This window comes from Amblyraja radiata, chromosome 8 (assembly GCF_010909765.2).
Source record: "Amblyraja radiata isolate CabotCenter1 chromosome 8, sAmbRad1.1.pri, whole genome shotgun sequence".
Taxonomy (NCBI): domain Eukaryota; kingdom Metazoa; phylum Chordata; class Chondrichthyes; order Rajiformes; family Rajidae; genus Amblyraja; species Amblyraja radiata.
Genome location: NC_045963.1, coordinates 46,245,533 through 46,264,837, shown reverse-complemented (window position 1 = coordinate 46,264,837; position 19,305 = coordinate 46,245,533). Strand labels below are relative to the sequence as shown.

The window sequence follows — 19,305 nt, the reverse complement described above, 5'->3', positions numbered from 1 at the left end:
CAGAATCCAACTTCCCTTGACTCCATTTATACCTCAAGCTGCCCCGGCAAGGCCACCAGCATAATCAAGGACGAGTCGCACCCTGGCCACTTCCTCTTCTCCCATCAGGCAGAAGTGTGAAATCGTACACCTTCAGATTCGGGGACAATTTCTTCCAGGCAAATGAACTATCCTACCAACAATTAGAGAGCAGCCCTCTCTCTCTACCTCATTGGATACCCGTTGATTATATTTGTACTTTACCTTACACTAAACGCATTTCCTTTATCATGTATCTGTAAACTGGATGGCTCGATTGTAATCATGTATTGTCTCTCCGTTGACTTGTTAGCACGCAGAATCTTTTCACTGTACCTCGGTACACGTGACAATAAACTAAACTCTTATCTACTCTATGCTGTAGAACCATGGTCAAAAGCAGAAGTACAGGCTATTGTCATAGCACGAAGTTTCAGGATGGAGAGAGAATTGCTTGAAAAACAGCTTTGAATAGAATTTCAAAAAACAGTGGCAGGCTTAACAGGGTCTGTGTAAACCTGCACATCAAGAACAGTTGGTGAACAAAAGTCACATGGGACCAGCTGCAATAAAGAGAAGTCTCAAAGAAATGACCTGTATATCCAATTACTGTTTTCTGGAAAGCCAAGAGAATAAAAAAGCATGTTGTAGATTGGAGATGGCTATAGTTACAGTGCATTGTGATACAAATGAGGACTCAACATTTTGGAATGAATTAAAGGGCACTATTTGTTCACTATTTCAGGCCACTTCCCGCATCTGCAGTACTTTAGTTTTGTAACAAGGACACTGCTCTTCAGCTGATCACACACAGGCCACCGCATGGTGGGAAGCAGCAACTTATTAAGATAAATTAAATGATGCAGGTGACAGGCTAAAAATGAGGCACTCAAAGATGAGCGGTTTTGTAGGTTAATTGGCCTCTAAACTGCCCCTAGAGTACAGGGAGTGGATGAGTGAGATAACATACAGTGCCCTCCATAATGTTTGGGACAAAGACCCATCATTTATTTATTTGCCTCCATACTCCACAATTTGAGATTTGTAATAGAAAAAAAATCACATGTGGTTAAAGTGCACATTGTCAGATTTTATTAAAGGCCATTTTATACATTTTGGTTTCACCATGTAGAAATTACAGCTGGGTTTATACATAGTCCCCCCATTTCAGGGCACCATAATGTTTGGGTCACATGGCTTCACAGGTGTTTGTAATTGCTCAGGTGTGTTTAATTCCCTCCTTAATGCAGGTATAAGAGAGCTCTCAGCACCTAGTCTTTCCTCCAGCCTTTCCATTACTTTGGAAACTTTTATTGCCAAATTTGTGCCAATGAAAGTCAAAGAAGCCATTATGAGAGTGAGAAACAAGAATAAAACTGTCAGAGACATCAGCCAAACCTTAGGCTTACCAAAATCAACTGTTTGGAACATCATTAAGAAGAAAGGGCATTGGTGACCTTACTAATTGCAAAGGGACTGGCAGGCCAAGAAAGACCTCCACAGCTGATGACAGAAGAATTCTCTCTTATAATAAAGAAAAATCCCCAAACATCTGTCCGACATCAGAAACATTCTTCAGGAGTCAGATGTGGATTTGTCAATGACCACTATTCACAGAAGACTTCATGAACAGAAATACAGAGGCTACACTGCAAGATGCAAACTACTTGTTAGCAGCAAAAATAGGATGGCCAGATTACAGTTTGCTAAGAAATACTTAAAAGAGCAACCACAGTTCTGGAAAAAGGTCTTGTGGACAGATGAGACACAAATTAACTAATATCAGAGTGATGGCAAGAGCAAAGTATGGAGGAGAGAAGGAACTGCCCAAGATTCAAAGCATACCACCTCATCTGTGAAACACGGCAGTGGGGGTGTTATGGCCTGGGCATGTATGGCTGTTGAAGGTACTGGCTCACTTATCTTTATTGTTGATACAACTGCTGCTAATGAATTCAAAAGTGTATAGACACATCCTATCTGCTCAAGTTTAAACAAGTGCCTCAAAACTCATTGGCCGGCGGTTCATTCTACGGCAAGACAATGATCCCAAACACACTGCTTAAAGCAACAAAAGAGTTTTACAAAGCTAAAAAAGATCAATTCTTGAGTGGCCGTCAATTACCCGATCTAAACCCAATTGAGCATGCCTTTTTACACGCTGAAGTGAAAACTGAAGGAGACCAGCCCCCAAAACAAGCATGAGCTAAAGATGGATGCAATACAGGCCTGGCAGAGCATCACCAGAGAAGACACCCAGCAACTGGTGATGTCCATGAATCGTAGACTTCAAGCAGTCATTGCATGCAAATGATATGCAACAAAATATTAAACATGACTACTTGCATTTACACGACATTGCTGTGTCCCAAACAATATGGTGCCCTGAAATGGGGGGGGACGGGACTATGTATAAACACTGCTGTAATTTCTACATGAAACCAAAAAGTATAAAAGTGGCCTTTATTAAAATCTGACAACCTGCACTTTAATCACATGCAATATTTTTCTATTACAAATCTCAAATTGTGGAGTACAGAGGTAAATAAATAAATTATGGGTCTTTGTCCCAAACATTAAGAAGGACACTGTAGAACTTGTGTGAATGGGTGATCGATGGTCGGCGAGGACTCGGTGGGCTGAAGGGTCTGTTTTATCTTTCAATCATTAAAAATATTTTTTTAAACTGTTTGAAAAGGAGGAAAGACAGTGCTGGAGTAACTCAGCACTTCAAGGGGAAAGAATGAAAATTATTACACTCCACGTAAACTGTTTTCCTAGACACAAAATGACAGCTTTTCCACACACAAACCAAATGTGGGCCGAATGGCCTGTTGATGTGCGGTACTGTTCCATATTCAATTAACCTGATGTGCACAATGTGATTCACAAGTTCTGCAGATAAAATTAAAATCTCCATCTATAAAAATCACCATCTTAGACCTACCCTGCAAAAATAATACCCTTCAAATGGCAAATGCAAATTCAGAAATCCCCACACTTTGTTTCAGACTTTGCAGAAATAGTTTACAGCTCCAACAATATGGCATCTGCAGCTCAAGAATTTCCATTTCAGTATGGTGGCACAGTGGCGTAGTGATAGAATTGCTGGCATACAGCACTCGAGATTCGGATTTGATCCTGACTATGGGTGCGGTCTGTGGAGTTTGTATGTTCTCGTGACCACATGGAATTCCTCTGTGTGCTCCGGTTTCCTAGCACATTCCAAAGATGTGTGGATTTGTAGGTTAATTGGCTTCTGTAAATTGCCCCAGTGTGCAGGAAAGAACTAGTGTATGGGCGATCACTGGTCAGTGTGGATTGGTGGGTCGAAGGGCCTGTTTCCATGCTGTCTCTAAAACTAATAAACCATGGATTAAGTTAAAGGTGACAGAACAGGAGCAGGGAAACAGAAATGTGGAAGTCATCTACTAAAAATCCCATAAGAATCATTGATTACCCCCATATGTCGAGGGATGATCTCCCAGGAGGGCCGGTTGACCTTGTCGCCGCCGCTCATCTGCAAATAAGGAAGAGAAGTTTAATGTAGACACAAGGAACTGTAGATATCAGTTTATAAATAAAGACAAAGTGCTAGAGGAATTCAGCAGGTCAGGCAACATCTCTGGTGAACTCTGATAGGTACTATCCATATTCTCCAGAGATGCTGCCTGATCTGCTGAGTTACTCCAGCACTGTCTTTTTCAAAGAAGTTAAATGCATTGCAAATCTTTGCTCAATTATGCACAAGCTTAAAACACATTTAAGAGACATTTTGTATCACATTGTACAGAAAGTCAAAGTACTTTTGCATGTTATCAACGTTACAAGTGAAAAAATACAATTTTAAAAAACAGTACCTGTTATTTTTTGTACCACAAGCTTCAAACAGCAAGTTACAGCAGTTTCAAAGAGGCCTTCTTAATAACTTGCAGGAGGATTCAGCAAAAGCGAGATACTTCGCCCCTGCATTACAGTTTTACAATCAGTGAATATATGGTTTAAAAAGATCAATATACATCATGTTATTAAAATGTTCACACAAGTCAAATCAGGAGAACACCATTGGTTGCCCAAATCGAAATGCTCAAAACCATTATAATCAGTACCTTGTGTAGGAAGGAACTGTAGATGCTGGTTTACACCGAAGATAGACACAAAGTGCTGGACCAACACAGCGGGTCAGGCAGCAACTCGGGAGAAAAGGTAAAAACGTTTCGGGTCACAACCCTTCTTCAGACCTGCTTAGTTGCTCCAGCACTTCGTCTACAATCAGCATGTCAACCTGAAACCTATAACCTTGGGTCACATTAGGAGTGACTTCTACCCAATCCATGCTTTGAAGCCAAAGCACTTTTATTTAAAAAAGACAGAGAGATTTGATCAACCAATGCTGAACTTTTTGTCTCAAATCCAGTAAGGGTTTAACATAATGCAGAAAATGGAGCAAAATCAGTGGCCAAAACAGTGATACTTATAAGACCCAAAATATCCTGCCTTTCCAAAAGACCAGGCAGCAATTCTTTCTTGCAAATACCAAATGAATTATGTTTAACTTAACTGGTCACCCCATTGTATTTTACAGCTGGAACAAAGTTAGGCTGATAATAACTTGCAAAAGGAACCCAAACAAGTATGGTTATAACACTGATGGGGAAATATGACACAACAGGCCCAAATGAGTCACATCAAGATTGGTGCAAGGCATCCAAAGGAAGAAACCCCAGCCTTAGTGCATGGGGGCAGTGTTGCACATCCAAGGCACCTAAGCTAGACTGATGCAAAAGGAAAACATGGAACTACATCTTCACCCTGTGGCCGTGGAAGACATGATGTGCTGAAAGAACTGTGGGTCAGGTCACATCTGTGGAGGGAAAATGGACAGACCACATTTTGGGTCTTTCAGAAACAGGAAACTGCAGATGCCGGAATCTTGAGCAAAACAAAGTGCTGGAGGAACATGTGTAATTTTAATTTCCTCTATCCCATAATTTGCACAGAAATTTCACAATTCTGTAGATTAGGGGATAGAGGAAAGTATTTCATTGGAATGGATTTACAAAACACATGCCTTACAGCCTCAACCCAGTCACTAAATATCCCGATGTGAATCCCAAAGCAAGCAGTCAGATCATTTTCATGACAGCAAACATTCACCAGGAGGTCCACGGGTACATACAAGGGTGTGCTTGGAAAATTTAGAATCAGGGTTGTATTTAGAATTCCTTTTAAGCAAATAATTCCAAGAATTAAGACTTGCCCTGTAGTGACTTGTATATAATAGTCCCAAGATATTTCAATGTGCTTCAATGCTGTAGACATGTTGTAGTAAGTCCAGCAAACAAGATCCTGCAAAATGTATTTCAATAGCGGGGGCGGGGGACCTCATGTGCTAGGTCAGACATGGAAGGAAAGGTCCTTTGTATTGTTTACAAATGGTACATAATCTGTCATGGAAGCTACAAGTGAAGAGTCTCGTCTAATGGATCAGCAACTTCAGTGCAATATCCACCCAGCATCTCAAATAAAAAAGCTTGCATTACAGGTTTAGTTTAGAGATACAGCATGGAAACAAGCCCTTTGGCCCACCGAGTCCACGCTGACCGGCGAACATTCCGTACACTAGCACTATCCTACACACTAGGGACACTTTACATTCTTTACAGAAGCCAATTAACCTACAAACTGCACGTCTCTTGGAATGTGGAAGGAAACCGGAACACCTAGAGAAAACCCACATGATCACAGGGAGAACGTACAAACTCCGTACAGATAGTCAGGATCAAACCCGGGTCTCTGGCATTGTAAGGCAGCAACACAACCTCTGAGCTACCTTGCTTGGACGTTGCAGTGGGATTTGAAATTTACAGGTAAGGAAATTAACAAATGAGCCACAAAGGAACTTAAATTCCAAAGCAGCAGAAAAATGGACAAGAACTTACTTTACTGATAGTTTCGGTCTTAAAAGCATGTAGTGTATATTAGGTGCATGGAAATATGGCCATTTTACAGTACCACTGATTTTTATCCAATTGAATGTCACTTGGCAGTAATTACATGTTTTTACAATTAGCTTTAAAAATAAACAATTTTCTGACAATGCTCAGTCCTCCATCCAGCAGCAAGCGATTCCTGGATTTGTCAAAAAGCTCAAGTTACTCCAGCTTCAAATTCAATCAAGTACAGAAGTCTCCAACATTTTTTAAAGTCATAATTGGATTTCTCCTCTTCGTTTGAAATTTACAAGGGTTGATTTTTCTTTAATAATTTAATTTCACAGCATTTAACGTATTCACACAGAATTTCATCTCAGGTTTTACGAAGGCACCTTGCAAACATATCCTCTGTGCACCGATGAATGTGGTGAGAAAAAATAAATGAGTGTCCTTCCTGATCAAATTTCCTGAGGATGTGTTTGCGTGCAGTCTAGGTGAGCTGAGTTATTAAAATTCTGTTGTTTCTGAAGGCAGGGTTGCTGTCATTTGTAAATGCGAAGTGCTGCCACTCGTTGACAAGGGTGCATGAAGTGCTGAGTTTGCCTGGCGTGCCCCTCTTCTGTGGTGCTCTCTTGCTGATATACCTGTGAAAAATGTCTTGCGTTCCAGTAAGGAGGGGGCAAAAAAAAAAGATCAATATCCTTTCGGCAGTGACGATATTTATCTGCAGAAGGTGAATGTAGCTCTGAAGATTTAATGTCTCTGCCACTGAGGTCTTGGTTCTTTTTTCCCCTTTGAGTGCAATGTTCTTAAGTACTGCGTGCGACTTTGAAAGCTGCAATTTTCTGTGCCGTAGCCTTGTTTGCATGTACAGTTCATGTAGGTGAGGCAGTGCTATAAGTGATGCGAGTGAACTTCAAAACATCCATTGGAGTCAGCACAGCTGGCTCCACGTTTATCCAAAATACATTACAGGCAGATGTTAGACTGCCAGCAATTACTGTAGAAATATACATATAATTTGGTTACAACAATGATTAAAGTTGGTGCTTCAATGAGGAACCATTAATTTAATTATAACCATAAAACATCCCTATGTGTATACCACCGTCCCCAACCTATGTATTAGCCAAGCTACATGTTATTTGTGGACTGCTCAGTGCACATTTCCGATTTCACTAACTGGACGGGGGGGTTTAATAAGAAAACAATAAAATAGGAATGTCAAGTAAAAGCCGAACTGGTAAATGAGGATTTATTATCAGTTACGACTAAAACTGTTAAGTTTCTATTTCACTAACAAAAATAGAAGTCCCTTAATTTTACAGTTGACAGTCAGATGGCTCAGATTAAACCACGAGCCCTCAGATCATGGGTTGCAGCTAAACTTGTTTCCTCTGCCCCGCAACCAGCCATTCAAGTATGTGGCTCCATAAATGCCTTACTCGAATAAGAGCCATATTTTACATCACTATCCATGACTCAAACATTGGAATCAAATCTTTCACAATATTAAAATGTCCCAAACATCTTTGAGGTATTTTAATACATGTCTCTGCTGCCATGTACAATACCTTGTGCCAGTGTTTTGAGAAGTGATAGTTGCATTGTTAACTACACTCTCAAATAGAAAGCCACCAATCGGGAACCAGGAATCGAAAGTAAATCAGAACATGTGCTCATATTCCTATGCAGGGAACCAAATTTCCAGTTTCTCCCATACAAGGGCAGAAATTAATGACTGTACCAATGTAAAATAAACGTAAATCCGCAACAATTACCAGTTGGAGGTGTACAACCAGTCCAATTTCCGTGCACACCAAGTGAACGAGCATGATTCACAGTTCAGATTCACACCTCAAATTTTACTATATTCAGTGGCAAAGGTGAGCTTCAATAAGTTTTTTGTTGCTTCACTTCAATCAATTATTTTACCAGCATCTGCAGTTCTTTCATAAACATTCCAGTTCAGTAGTTTGGTAATGGCAAAGCTAGAGAGGCGGTTGCTGGAGGTCTAACATGGTATACAAGGGAATTCTTCATTGAAACAAGTTCTAAAAACCTACACAAAGTGATGGGGGTGTACAATACCTCGTGCAGTCAAATCAGGATTAGTGTAGTCCCAGGACTCGCTATCATTCTTGAAAATGTTGAGTCGAGTAGGCTGGCAGGGGAAAAAAAACCTCCTTGTTTTAATGTGAGAAACAGTGGGTGGAATTGTCATTTAGAAAGAGCACACCACTTCAAGTTACCTTTGCATACTCAATTTTTAATGTGCAGCAACCAGAGTAAATGTCGGCTCCATTGAGAGAAGCTTTTGCCTTCTGAGCGCTTTGCACCGAATCAAATGTGCTTGGTGTTAAGGAATAGCAAATTTTTATTATTATTATTTATTTATTTTAAATATATATATATAAATTGTGCAACATTTACAAGTAAATTTCTATCCTGCTGGTAACAGTACACATCCCTTTTCCCACCTAAACCTTCAATTTAAAAAAAATTACTCAAGAATAAGCGATTGACTCATTAAGAAAGGCAACTGCCACAAAGAGTTGAGAATTTTTGCAAAGTGCTTATCCTAAAGGCTGTTGATAGTCAATGAACACATAACTTTTGGTCACGAGGCAGTAAAAGTGCAAGACAAAACAAAAATCTAATAGCAGAGTAGACTAAGAGGCCACATTGTGTAATTCATCTCCTAACATGGCACTATAACAGCATCTAAAAGAGACTTGAACAGGTACATGGATAGGAAGGAATTAGAGCAATATGGGCTAAATGAGACTAGTTTAAATGGGGTATCTTGATCAGCAGGGACAAATTGTTTCCGTGCTACATGTTTCTAGGAACTTGGCTGTGTATGGTAAAGCTCTGAAACATTTGACTTGCATCCAGATGCACTAGTAGTTATTTCAGTGATGATTTTAGAATTATTGGATTTTCCTTCCTTCAGTGCCAAAGGACAGTGTGCAACTAAAAACAAATCCACCCAGAATGATCTAGTGATCTCAAGTGCTTCCACTGGAGCGTTAACCTGTTTAGCACACTAATTTCCAGACTGAGGCCCAATGATATGAATGGTCATAAGGCTGACCATTCTGGGTGACACAGTAGCGCAGCTCATGGAGCTGCTGCGTCACAGCGCCAGAGACCTCGGTACAGACTACGGATGCTGTCTGTACAGAGTTTGCACGTTTTCTGTGACCATGTGGGTTTTCTCTGGTTTCCTCCCACACTCCAAAGACGTGAAGGTTTGTAGGTTAATTGGCTTTTGTAAAATTGCTCCCAGTATGCTGGATAGAACTAGTGTGAACGGGTGGCCGATCGTTGGCGTGGACTTAGTGGGCCGAAAGGCCTGTTTCCATGTTGTATCTCTAAACTAAACTAAAGCTGAAGTTGGTGCAACAGCAGGCACTAATTGGTTAATGATACATTCAGCAGACTGAAGAATCCAGAAGCAATTCCCAAGCAAAATAAAAAACATATCTACTTCCTATTACTCCAAAGATGAACAGAACATCTATCCAAGCTTTTCAACAACGCATTTCTTTTGGTCTGAAAAGGATATTCAACCAGAGCTTGTATCCCGTTCTTCTTGAATATTACAATGCGAAGGACTGGGCCACACGCATTGCAGACAGTGTACAGAACATCCTGAAAAAGACAGTACAGATAAAATGGTATCACAAGCAAATTTCAACAGGTTTAAAGATTTTTCTTATAGACTTCAACTATTGTACACTTGTCTATAAAAATAACGGAACAAGTACATCCAGGTGGCGCCGTCAGCTATGGCAGCCTCACCTAGTTGGTCTGTCTTTTCGTATTTTTTAGTGTGTTTTAAAAAGTATGTGTTAATGTTCTTTGGTTTGTTTTATGTGGGGGGGTGGGGAGATTTTTTTTTTCCTCCCAATCTCTTACCTTGCGAGATTTTATTCGGATCATATCTATGGTCGCTCTGTGGCCTAACATCATGGCACTGGCGAGCTTGCTCGAGACTGACTTTGAGCCCCACGTCGGTGTCGGGGACTTACCATCGGAGCCTGCGATCCCATGCCTGCGAAATTCAACATCGAGGAGCTCGCAGTCTCGGGTAGAGACTGATGTCGGGAAGCTCCAAGCTGCAGGAGGTTCGACCAGCCCTGACTCGGGAGTCCGATCGCCCCCCGCGGGGAGCTGAGATCCCCCCGATGCGGGAGCTCGACCGCCCCGATGCGGAGGGCTCAACCTCCAGTTGTAGGAGCTAAAATCGCACCGACAACGGAAGGTTCGAGTGCCCCGACTGCGGGAGAACAAAGAAGGGAAGAATGTTGAATTTTTTTTGCCTTCCATCACAGTGAGGAATGTGGGGGGATCGCAGTGGCAGATGTTCACGTTAAAATATTATTTGGGTGTTTTGTTGCACTTTATTGGCACTGCAGCCTAACATCGAGTTGGCGGCCTTTGCTGGAGACCGACAGTTGAGAGCCCTGTTGCGGGTGGAGCCCGCGATATCTTTGCCAGGGATCGACCGCGGAGCTCCAACCGTGGGTGCTTGCGGACTTAACATCATGGTGCCCGCGGTCTCCGATCAGAGACCGACTTCGGAAACTCTAAGCCGCAGGAGCTTCGATCGCCCCGACGGATGGTTCCACTGCCCCGACCGCAGGAGAATAAAGAGGAAGATTGGACTTTTTTGCCTTCCATCAGTGAGGAATGTGGGGAATCCTCTGTGGTGGATGTTTATGTTAACTTTTATGTAGTTGTGTGTCTCGCTGCTTTTTTTTTTGTATGGCTGTATATTAATTCGCATATCACTGTACCTTAAATGGAACACGTGACAATAAAAGACCTTTAAAACGTTTAATCAAGAGCACAGGAAATGCTCAACTTGCATCGAATTGCAAAGGATTAAGAGCAATTCTCTGACATTAACCATAACACATTGAAGAAAAAGCAGACCTACTGTTGTAATGGGATACAAAGGATTCTGAATGGACAAAAAGAGAACATTGTTGATGTGCTTTGGATCTTCAGGACCTCCGGGGCGAGTGATGCGCTGACTGGTGGAGAAGTTGAAAAAAGCGGGATGTCCTGCAATAGTGACTATGCGCCGCTTAGAATAAGCAACGCACTTCTGGGCACTCTGCAAATCCTGGAACTCCACCAGAGCTTGCCGCTTGTTTGGCAGCATCATCACGTAGCTGCAACAGAAAGTGCAGTTGTGAAGAACCAGCCTTACATTTCCTGTTTTAACCACAATAACTGCTACAGCTCAAAGTGTACAAAAGGTAGATGATCAAATGCCCAAAATTCACATCCCAGAAATGTGGCACAAACCACAGCGTCCTTTCCCCGAACAAAGCTTCAAAACATTCCAGCAGAATATGGTTAATAAAATCCAACTATTATTAAATTAAATTATTAACAAAGAATAAATTAAGGAATATAAAAGGCTATGTGTGAGGCATGATTAAAGTTATGTAGGGGCAAGAATGTCTGTAGCAGCCTGCTGAACATTCCCACAAAGTACAACTATTGCTACAGACAATAACCAGATGGGGCAAAAATAGTTTGATCTTGAGCATGGCATTTAAAGACTTTTTATAAATAAATTCCATACAATGTTCAAGGCAGGAAGAAACAAAAGCATTACTGATGGATCAATTTTGAGATGGATAAACTTTGACGATCCAAGTAATTTTTTTTGGTTCTCAAACCACCTGCTAACTACTGAATATATATTAACTAGTTAAATGATGGAAATATAAATCACTTATACAATTTGTAGTGAAGCAAGGTAATTTTTTACATTTTGGCAATTAAAAAGGTCCTTCACAACGTGAAATAATGCACCAGATTGAGCATAGCTTCGGAGATTGAGAATGGTACAGATTTGAAATGAACTGTGACTGAAGCTGCAGTTTAAAAAAAAAAAAAATTGGCTATGATATTACAATTGTAAAACACTTGAATATTAGGACAAAAATCATTCAAGTTGGTGAAATTACCCAACCGCGATCATTATCGGGCATCATCTCGATCTACATCTCGCCAAACAAGCACCCATTTCTCACCCAACACCAAGGGGATAAGGACAAAGGGCAGACTGCAGCAGCACAGAACCCTAAAGAATCATCCTAGAAGGTTAAAGTGTTTTCACCCAACTATAACATGTGTTTTTGAAAAAGGGGATGCACTACCTTTAGGAAAACAAAATTACTGAATACGTATTACTCATCAACACTGACAAATAAAATCGACAGGATTGATGATTCAGGTTTCAATGAACAATTTACAATACGAGGAAGAGGAAAATCTGTTTCTCTTTATCAATTAAATATCTCAATAATTTTGATTTGAAATTAAGCCTTAACTAGTGAATCTGCATTCCAGATCAGTCACGTGGGAGGACACTTCAAATTCCAACACAAGGGAAATGCAAAACCAGTCCAAATTAATCAAGTGAGCACTTTGCATTGACGGTTTCCAAGACAGAGTTAAAAGTAGAAATTTATAACAGAGGCCACTCAGCTCGGGTCCACAGCAGTCAAAAGCTGAGCTTATTTAATCTGGCTCCCTCGGCCCCACAATTCCATTGCGAGCAGCACTGCCAACCACTAAACTCCATTTTGCTTTCTGCCACTGAACCAAATGTTAAATATAGCTCAAAATGTAGTAAAAGGGAACTGCAGATGCTGATTTATACCTAAGAAAGCTGGAGTAAATCAGTAGATCAGGCAGCATCTCTGGAGGAAAAGGATGTGACGGTTTGGTTCGGGACCTTTCTTCAGACTGATCGTTCCGACCAGAAACGTCACCTTTCCATTTTGTTCATCTTAGTTAAATATAGCTCAATGGTTTCCTATGATTCATGTATGTTTATGCTTTCCCAATTACATACCATGCCAAAAACCCCAATTAAATTCAGACTACAAATGAATCTACAAATGAATCTTACCACATAAATCAAGTTTGTCAGAGCAACCAGGTCTTAAATTTATGCTGATTTTCCTCAATCAACAGATGCTATCAAATGCCGATTTATGTTGACCCTCAGAATTATTACTAACTTGCTCCGTTAAGACTGACTGGCCAGTGGATCCATGGTCTCCCAATTAAAATATTATGTTATCATAATAGCAGTGTTCCAATCACCCAGCAGCCCATGAAAGCTACAGGGTTAGGCAAAATAGCCTGTTCTATTTTCCTCCTTGTTTTCTAGGCCTGATGATGTTAGACTGCTTGTTACATCCTTAGTTCATCAGATTCAAGAGAGTTTATTGTCATGTGTACCTGATAGGACAATGAAATTCTTGCTTTGCTTCAGCACAACAGAACATAGTAGGCATGACTACAGAACAGAATCATTTGTTAGACTTCACATTCTTCCTTCATTTCCAACCAATTCAATGAAAGCAAGCCATTCATTTACCTCACAAGTCCAAATCGATCAACGCCTTTCACCAGATCGGCTTCAATGACGGAATCACAAAGAGCACGGACATGAACAACGGGCGACGGTGCAGTCTTGTACTGGCTTCTTGGTCGATCCCGGTCTCTGTCTTGATCACGATCCTGATCTCTATCATGGTCCTAACATTTTAAAATTGAATGGTGATTTTTGTTGAGGCAATTCTAAATCCCACTTTGTAAATAAACTATCCATTTCTGCTTTGTGGGATACTCTGTTTGAAACTAAACATTTGAGAATTAACACTAAGTACTGACGAAACTCAAGCTAATAGAAACTCAAAATGAAACAAGAACAAAATTTGCTGGGGACAGCAAGTTTACAATACTAGGTCTCATCAAAATTTAATATGTTGAAGAGGATAGATGCAGGGCGGATGTTCCTCTCCCTTTACTTTGCATTTATTTAAGTACAAAACGTTCTAACATCACACAAGCCAAGATTTACATACAGATGAATCTTATACATCCTGTTAAATTATTCCACCAGTTATTTAAAAACAACTGATACCACATAGACAATTAAAAACAGGAGAAACTCAACTGGCCTTCAGAAAAGTAAATCACCAAATAAAACAGATCTGGATTTCATCATGGCACCATCTCACACACCCGAAGAAACATCAGAGACAAGAGAAGCAATCTAGAAGCAGAGCCCCATACAAGATTCAGCCCAAAATAACTTTTGTGATTCAAAAACAGGAGAGACGGACAAAAAGCACAGATTGATGAAAGGCAGGTTCTGTGAAGAACAGTTCAACCATGTGTTCAAAAAGGAACTGCAGATGCTGGAAGATTGAAGGTACACAAAAATGCTGGAGAAACTCAGCAGGTGCAGCAGCATCTATGAAGCGAAGGAAATAGGTTCAACCATGTACCTGACCAATGCACTAATGTAGGATGAACTTACATTTGAAGGAACTAATAAGTTTCAATAAAACTGTGATTGGGTTAAACAGGATCTGCACAGTTGTAGGATGGAATATCAGCGAGGGGCTAAACAGCTCAGCAATTTCACTGAACTGCTGCAAAACCAGAAAAATAACCTGCAACAGAAAGCTTGGAACATTTGGGCCCTGAAACACCATTACCGAACTGCTGTTTCACACTTTTAAATTCAAAGGTTTCTTTCACCACCTTCAGCAAACTTGCACAAAGGCAAAAGAAATTCAAGAGAACTTGACAAGTTAATTTTTCAGCTAGTTTGTAAAATAGCCGATTACAATTTTTGGCACCTAAATTTCAAATCTTAATTAAAGGTGACAGTATCTTATCAGGCTCGGAAGCAGAACTACGCCAACATTCCTGGGATGTCAGGACTTTCATATGAAGAAAGACTGGATAGACTCGGCTTGTACTCGCTAGAATTTAGAAGATTGAGGGGGGATCTTATAGAAACGTACAAAATTCTTAAGGGGTTGAACAGGCTAGATGCAGGAAGATTGTTCCCGATGTTGGGGAAGTCCAGAACAAGGGGTCACAGTTTAAGGATAAGGGGGAAATATTTTAGGACCGAGATGAGGAAAACATTTTTCACACAAAGAGTGGCGAATCTCTGGAATTCTCTGCCACAGAAGGTAGTTGAGGCTAGTTCATTGGCTAAATTTAAGAGGGAGTTAGTTGTGGCTCTTGTGGCTAAAGGGATCAGGGGGTACGGAGAGAAGGCAGGTACAGGATACTGAGTTGGATGATCAGCCATGATCGTATTGAATGGCAGTGCAGGCTCAAAGGGCCGAATGGCCTACTCCTGCACCTATTTTCTATGTAACATGACTCCTTCACCAAACGTCTCCTCTCCTTTCAATTACAACTCTCGGGGTCGCTCTTTTGCCCCAACCAATCACTCCCCACCTTACGGCACTTTCCTGTTTATCTGCAGGAGATGCAATATCTTGCCTTTCCACATCTTCTCTTCCCAAGTCTTTTCAAATGAAGCAGAGATTCACCTGCATTTGGTGTTCACTATATGGTCGCCTTTACATCAAAGAAACTAAATGCAGATTGGGCGACGGCTTTGCAGAGCACCTCCACTGTCCAGAAGCGAGGCTGGTATTCCGACTGCCTGCAACCATAATGATTGTTCCACTCTGACCTCAGTGGCCTCCTGCACCACAAGGCCCAATGCCACATGGGGCAACTAATATTCCTTTTATGCACATTGCAGACTTTTGAGCTTAATGTTCAATTCTCCAACTTAAACCCACTCACATTCTTCTACTTCAGAAATGGCTTTTTCTTTTTTGCTAAACTCATCCATCTGTGATACTGGCTCAGTACTTTCTCTTCCCATTAGCAGAACCTAACCTGCTGGGCACAATAATCTGCATTATAATACATAGGAGCAGATTTAGGCCCTTCAGCTCATCAAGTCTACTCCACCATGCATCATGGCTGATCCAACTTTCCCTCTCAACCCCATTCTCCTGCCTTTCCCCCGTAACCTGTGACACCCGTACAAATTAAAAACCTGTCAACCTCCTCTAAGAATACTCAAAGATGGCCTCCACAGCCATCTGTGGCAATGGATTTCACAAGTTCACCACACTCTGACTAAATAAATTCTGTATCCTTTTAATGAGGAAGTCTGTTTTTCTGAGGCAGCCCTCTTATGCTCAATACAACCCTGGCTTATCCACCTCTACCCTTCTCTGCAACTTGTTTACCCTTCTTCCCAAAAAGGAGACCAATTTCATTTTCTCATTGCAATTTGCATCTAACAAATTTAATTAAAAATGTAAATTGAATGCATGGTGATTGGTGGTTTATTCCAACAAAAAGGCCCTGTCTTTTGGAACAGTTCACAAAATCAAATCAGATGGCACCCGAGTTCTGGCTTTGCAGTTTACTTGCAACTCTCACCTATCACAAGCTTAGTCGGGTCAAAGATACGATCTTAGAATAATCTTGATTGTAATCGATGTATTTTTGCTGACTGGATAGCACGTAACAAAAAGCTTAATACATGTGCCAATAAACTAAATTTGCACAGAACTTCAAATGAACAGTCTAAAAGATTAAACATTACCTACGGGACAAGAACAATCAATTTAAAAACATCTGCCTCAAGCAACTTCAATCCAGCCTCTCTTGTCACAAAAGAGCCATACTTTATTCATAATTTGAGTCGGCCCTAGTTGAAGGATATCATCAAACTGGAAACTGTCACAATTCACCTATTTTCTATGTACGTTTCACACACTAAAGAAAATCTTTATTGCATGACAAATTTAAACAGCCGATTTGCATTTAAACCAACTGGATATAATAGATATCTAGCATGCTGGGTTGGCTTTGTACAACAGCTTACAATGTGTACCTGGCAATAAATGACAACCCTATATCTTGGGGCCTCAATGTAGCCACAGCCGCGGCTTATCAGTTTCCCGCGATTACAACACACTGGCAAGCAGTCCAGCACTTTATGTAATCCCTTCCCCACGGCAGCACCAACGCGCCCGCGTTTTACCCACTTCAGCAGCTCAGCAGTTGACATGATGCTTACGGGAAAATGAGCGTCGAGCTGATTCGTAGAAACATTACAAATAAAAATAGGTGCAGGAGTAGTCCATTCGGCCCTTCGAGCTAGCACCGCCATTCAATATGATCATGGCTGATCATCTAAAATCAGTGAGGGGGGGGGGGGAAGAGAGGGTGCAGACTGCTGACTTGGGTCCTTGTGTGTTGGATGCCGCAGTGCGGGGGAGGGGGTACTGAACGCGAATCCAGGCCCCCTCCCCTCCGTGCCTATCACCACCACACGGAGTTCCCAACACACAACCCCCCTCCCTCCCAACTACCAGCCCCTCATCCCAACTGACCGCCTCCCTCCCCAATTTACCAGGTTCTCATCCCTTCCACTAACGTACTCCTTTCCCCAAGCCCCTCCTAAACCGATTACTCCCGGATCGACTCCTCTAACTGACATCCCACCATCCAACCCCTCACCCCCCTCTACTAACTGACTCCCCTTTCCACTAAACGACTCCTCCCGACAGACACCTCCTAAACCGATTACCCCACCATCCAACCCCTCAATCCCTCCAAAAGCATCCACTAACCAAACCCCCTTCCCCCTCTAACCGACTGCCCCATTATCCAACCCCTTACCTTCCCTGCCCACGACCTCCTTCCCCTAAACCCCCCTTTAATCGACCCTCCACTCCCCTTTTAACTCCAAATAATGATCCCTTCTCCAGCAAACCCCTCTAACCGACCGCTCCCCCCTCCTTAACCAAAACCCCTTCACCAACCGACACCCCTCAACCGTCGCCATCACCCCCCCCCCCCCCCACCGACCCCTTCCCCTCACCCCTGCGTCCGAGCCGCCGGCGTTGCGCCCTTCCTCGTCGCTGTCGAAGTCCGAGTCGCCGTCGTTGACCTTCAACCGCTTGGTCGGGTGGTGCGAGGAGTCGTAGTAGTCGTCCAGGAATTCAGCCGAGTCTAGGCAGTCGGGCGCGGACATGGCGGGCAGGGGGCCGGCTGGAGGTGCCGGGGGGAGACGGCGACGGGGCAAGTTCTCAGCCAGCCGACCGAGACTATTATATAATCAAGCGCACGACCCTCTCCCTTGCCTCCTGTCCGAGCTGACCCGCGGGAGGGATGGACGATCAAAGATCCTCGCTATAGGATCTCTGGGGAGGATCGCTCAGCACCGTCGCCTCAGCCCGCCGGCCCCTATTGTCCGCCACCTCCACACGACGGTCGCTGGGAGCCTGCCTCGCCCCGCCCCCTCCCCTAGGCCCTGCCCTGATTGGTCGTATGTACCCGCCCCCTTCCCTATGCCCTTTCCTGACTGGCCGATAACATATGTCCATATCCCTTAGCCCTAACCCAACTGGTTGGTGTACCTGTCCATCTTCTTAGTCCCGCCCTTTTATTAGTCGTATGCGCCCGCCCCCTCCTTATGCCGTGCCCTGATTGTTCGGTAACCCCATTCATCTCCCTACGCCCTGGCCTGATTGGTGGCCTGCACCCTCTCCCTCGCTCCGCCCTGATTGTCCGCGGGCCTGCAGCAGGGCCGTGACACCGGGTGGCGGGCGGGCCTGCAGCTGGGCTGCGACTGGAGCCAGGACGCTCGGTGGCGACTGGGCTGGGACTGGAGCCTGGACAGGAGCAAAGATCCTATAGCGGAGCTAGCTACAAGATCTTTGGACAGGAGCACCGGGTGGCGGAGGCGGGTCGTGTGGATTGGGTTACCCTGTCGTCAGGCAACGGGTAATGACCCCGCCCCCATAACGTTGCCCCTGGCGACGCCTCCTGCCGAACACCTCTGCTCGGTTCGCAATTTTTTTTAAATTTCAAAACAGACTTTATTCAGGTAATAAATATATACAATACATGAGCCGTGCAACAAATTCATCCGAGGTTTTCGGAGGCTATACAAATTATTCAATACAGTCCACATACATTGCTCATATTTCACAAATTTATCCCCCACCCTTGACACTCATGTAGCCCACTGAGGGGCGTCTCCACCACACCCTGCCCCCCATGTCCAGCAGCGGAAGGACCCTTGACTGTGGTCCTCCCCCACCGAGCCTTGCAGTCTGCAGCGGGCCAGTCGGCAACATTCCCCGACAGACATCTCGCTCCACTGGGTGGTGAACAATGCTCGGGCAGACCAAAAAGTGTCTTTCATCGAGTTGATGACCTTCCAGCAGCACTCGATGTCAGTCTCTGAATGCGTCCCTGGGAACAGTCCATAAATCACAGAGACTGACATCGAGTGTGTGTGTGTGTTCTACTTCTTCTATGTAGTTTTTTTTTGGCGGTTGGCAAACAACTTTTTAGTGCATTACCGCCACCAACTGGTATGGAGTGTGGATTAAATAACATTATAACTTATATACTAATAACCTATATCTTTCCGAACAAATTGGTTACCCTGAGAAAAAGC

The 19,305-nt window shown here is 42.8% G+C and overlaps 1 protein-coding gene across 1 annotated transcript in view; it reads right to left on the bottom strand.

The window, feature by feature from the left end:
• Positions 1-18,157, bottom strand: part of hnrnpll (heterogeneous nuclear ribonucleoprotein L like) — a 29,294-nt gene extending 11,137 nt beyond the window's left edge. The window contains exons 1-7 of the mRNA XM_033025799.1: positions 17,719-18,157; positions 13,372-13,532; positions 10,903-11,140; positions 9,526-9,611; positions 8,207-8,303; positions 8,046-8,118; positions 3,479-3,538 (exon numbers count right to left, since the gene is read on the bottom strand). Coding sequence (XP_032881690.1) covers positions 3,479-3,538; positions 8,046-8,118; positions 8,207-8,303; positions 9,526-9,611; positions 10,903-11,140; positions 13,372-13,532; positions 17,719-17,871 — 868 coding nt within the window. The 5' untranslated portion in view covers positions 17,872-18,157. The remainder of the gene's footprint in view (positions 1-3,478; positions 3,539-8,045; positions 8,119-8,206; positions 8,304-9,525; positions 9,612-10,902; positions 11,141-13,371; positions 13,533-17,718) is intronic.
• Between the last annotated feature and the right edge of the window lie 1,148 nt (positions 18,158-19,305).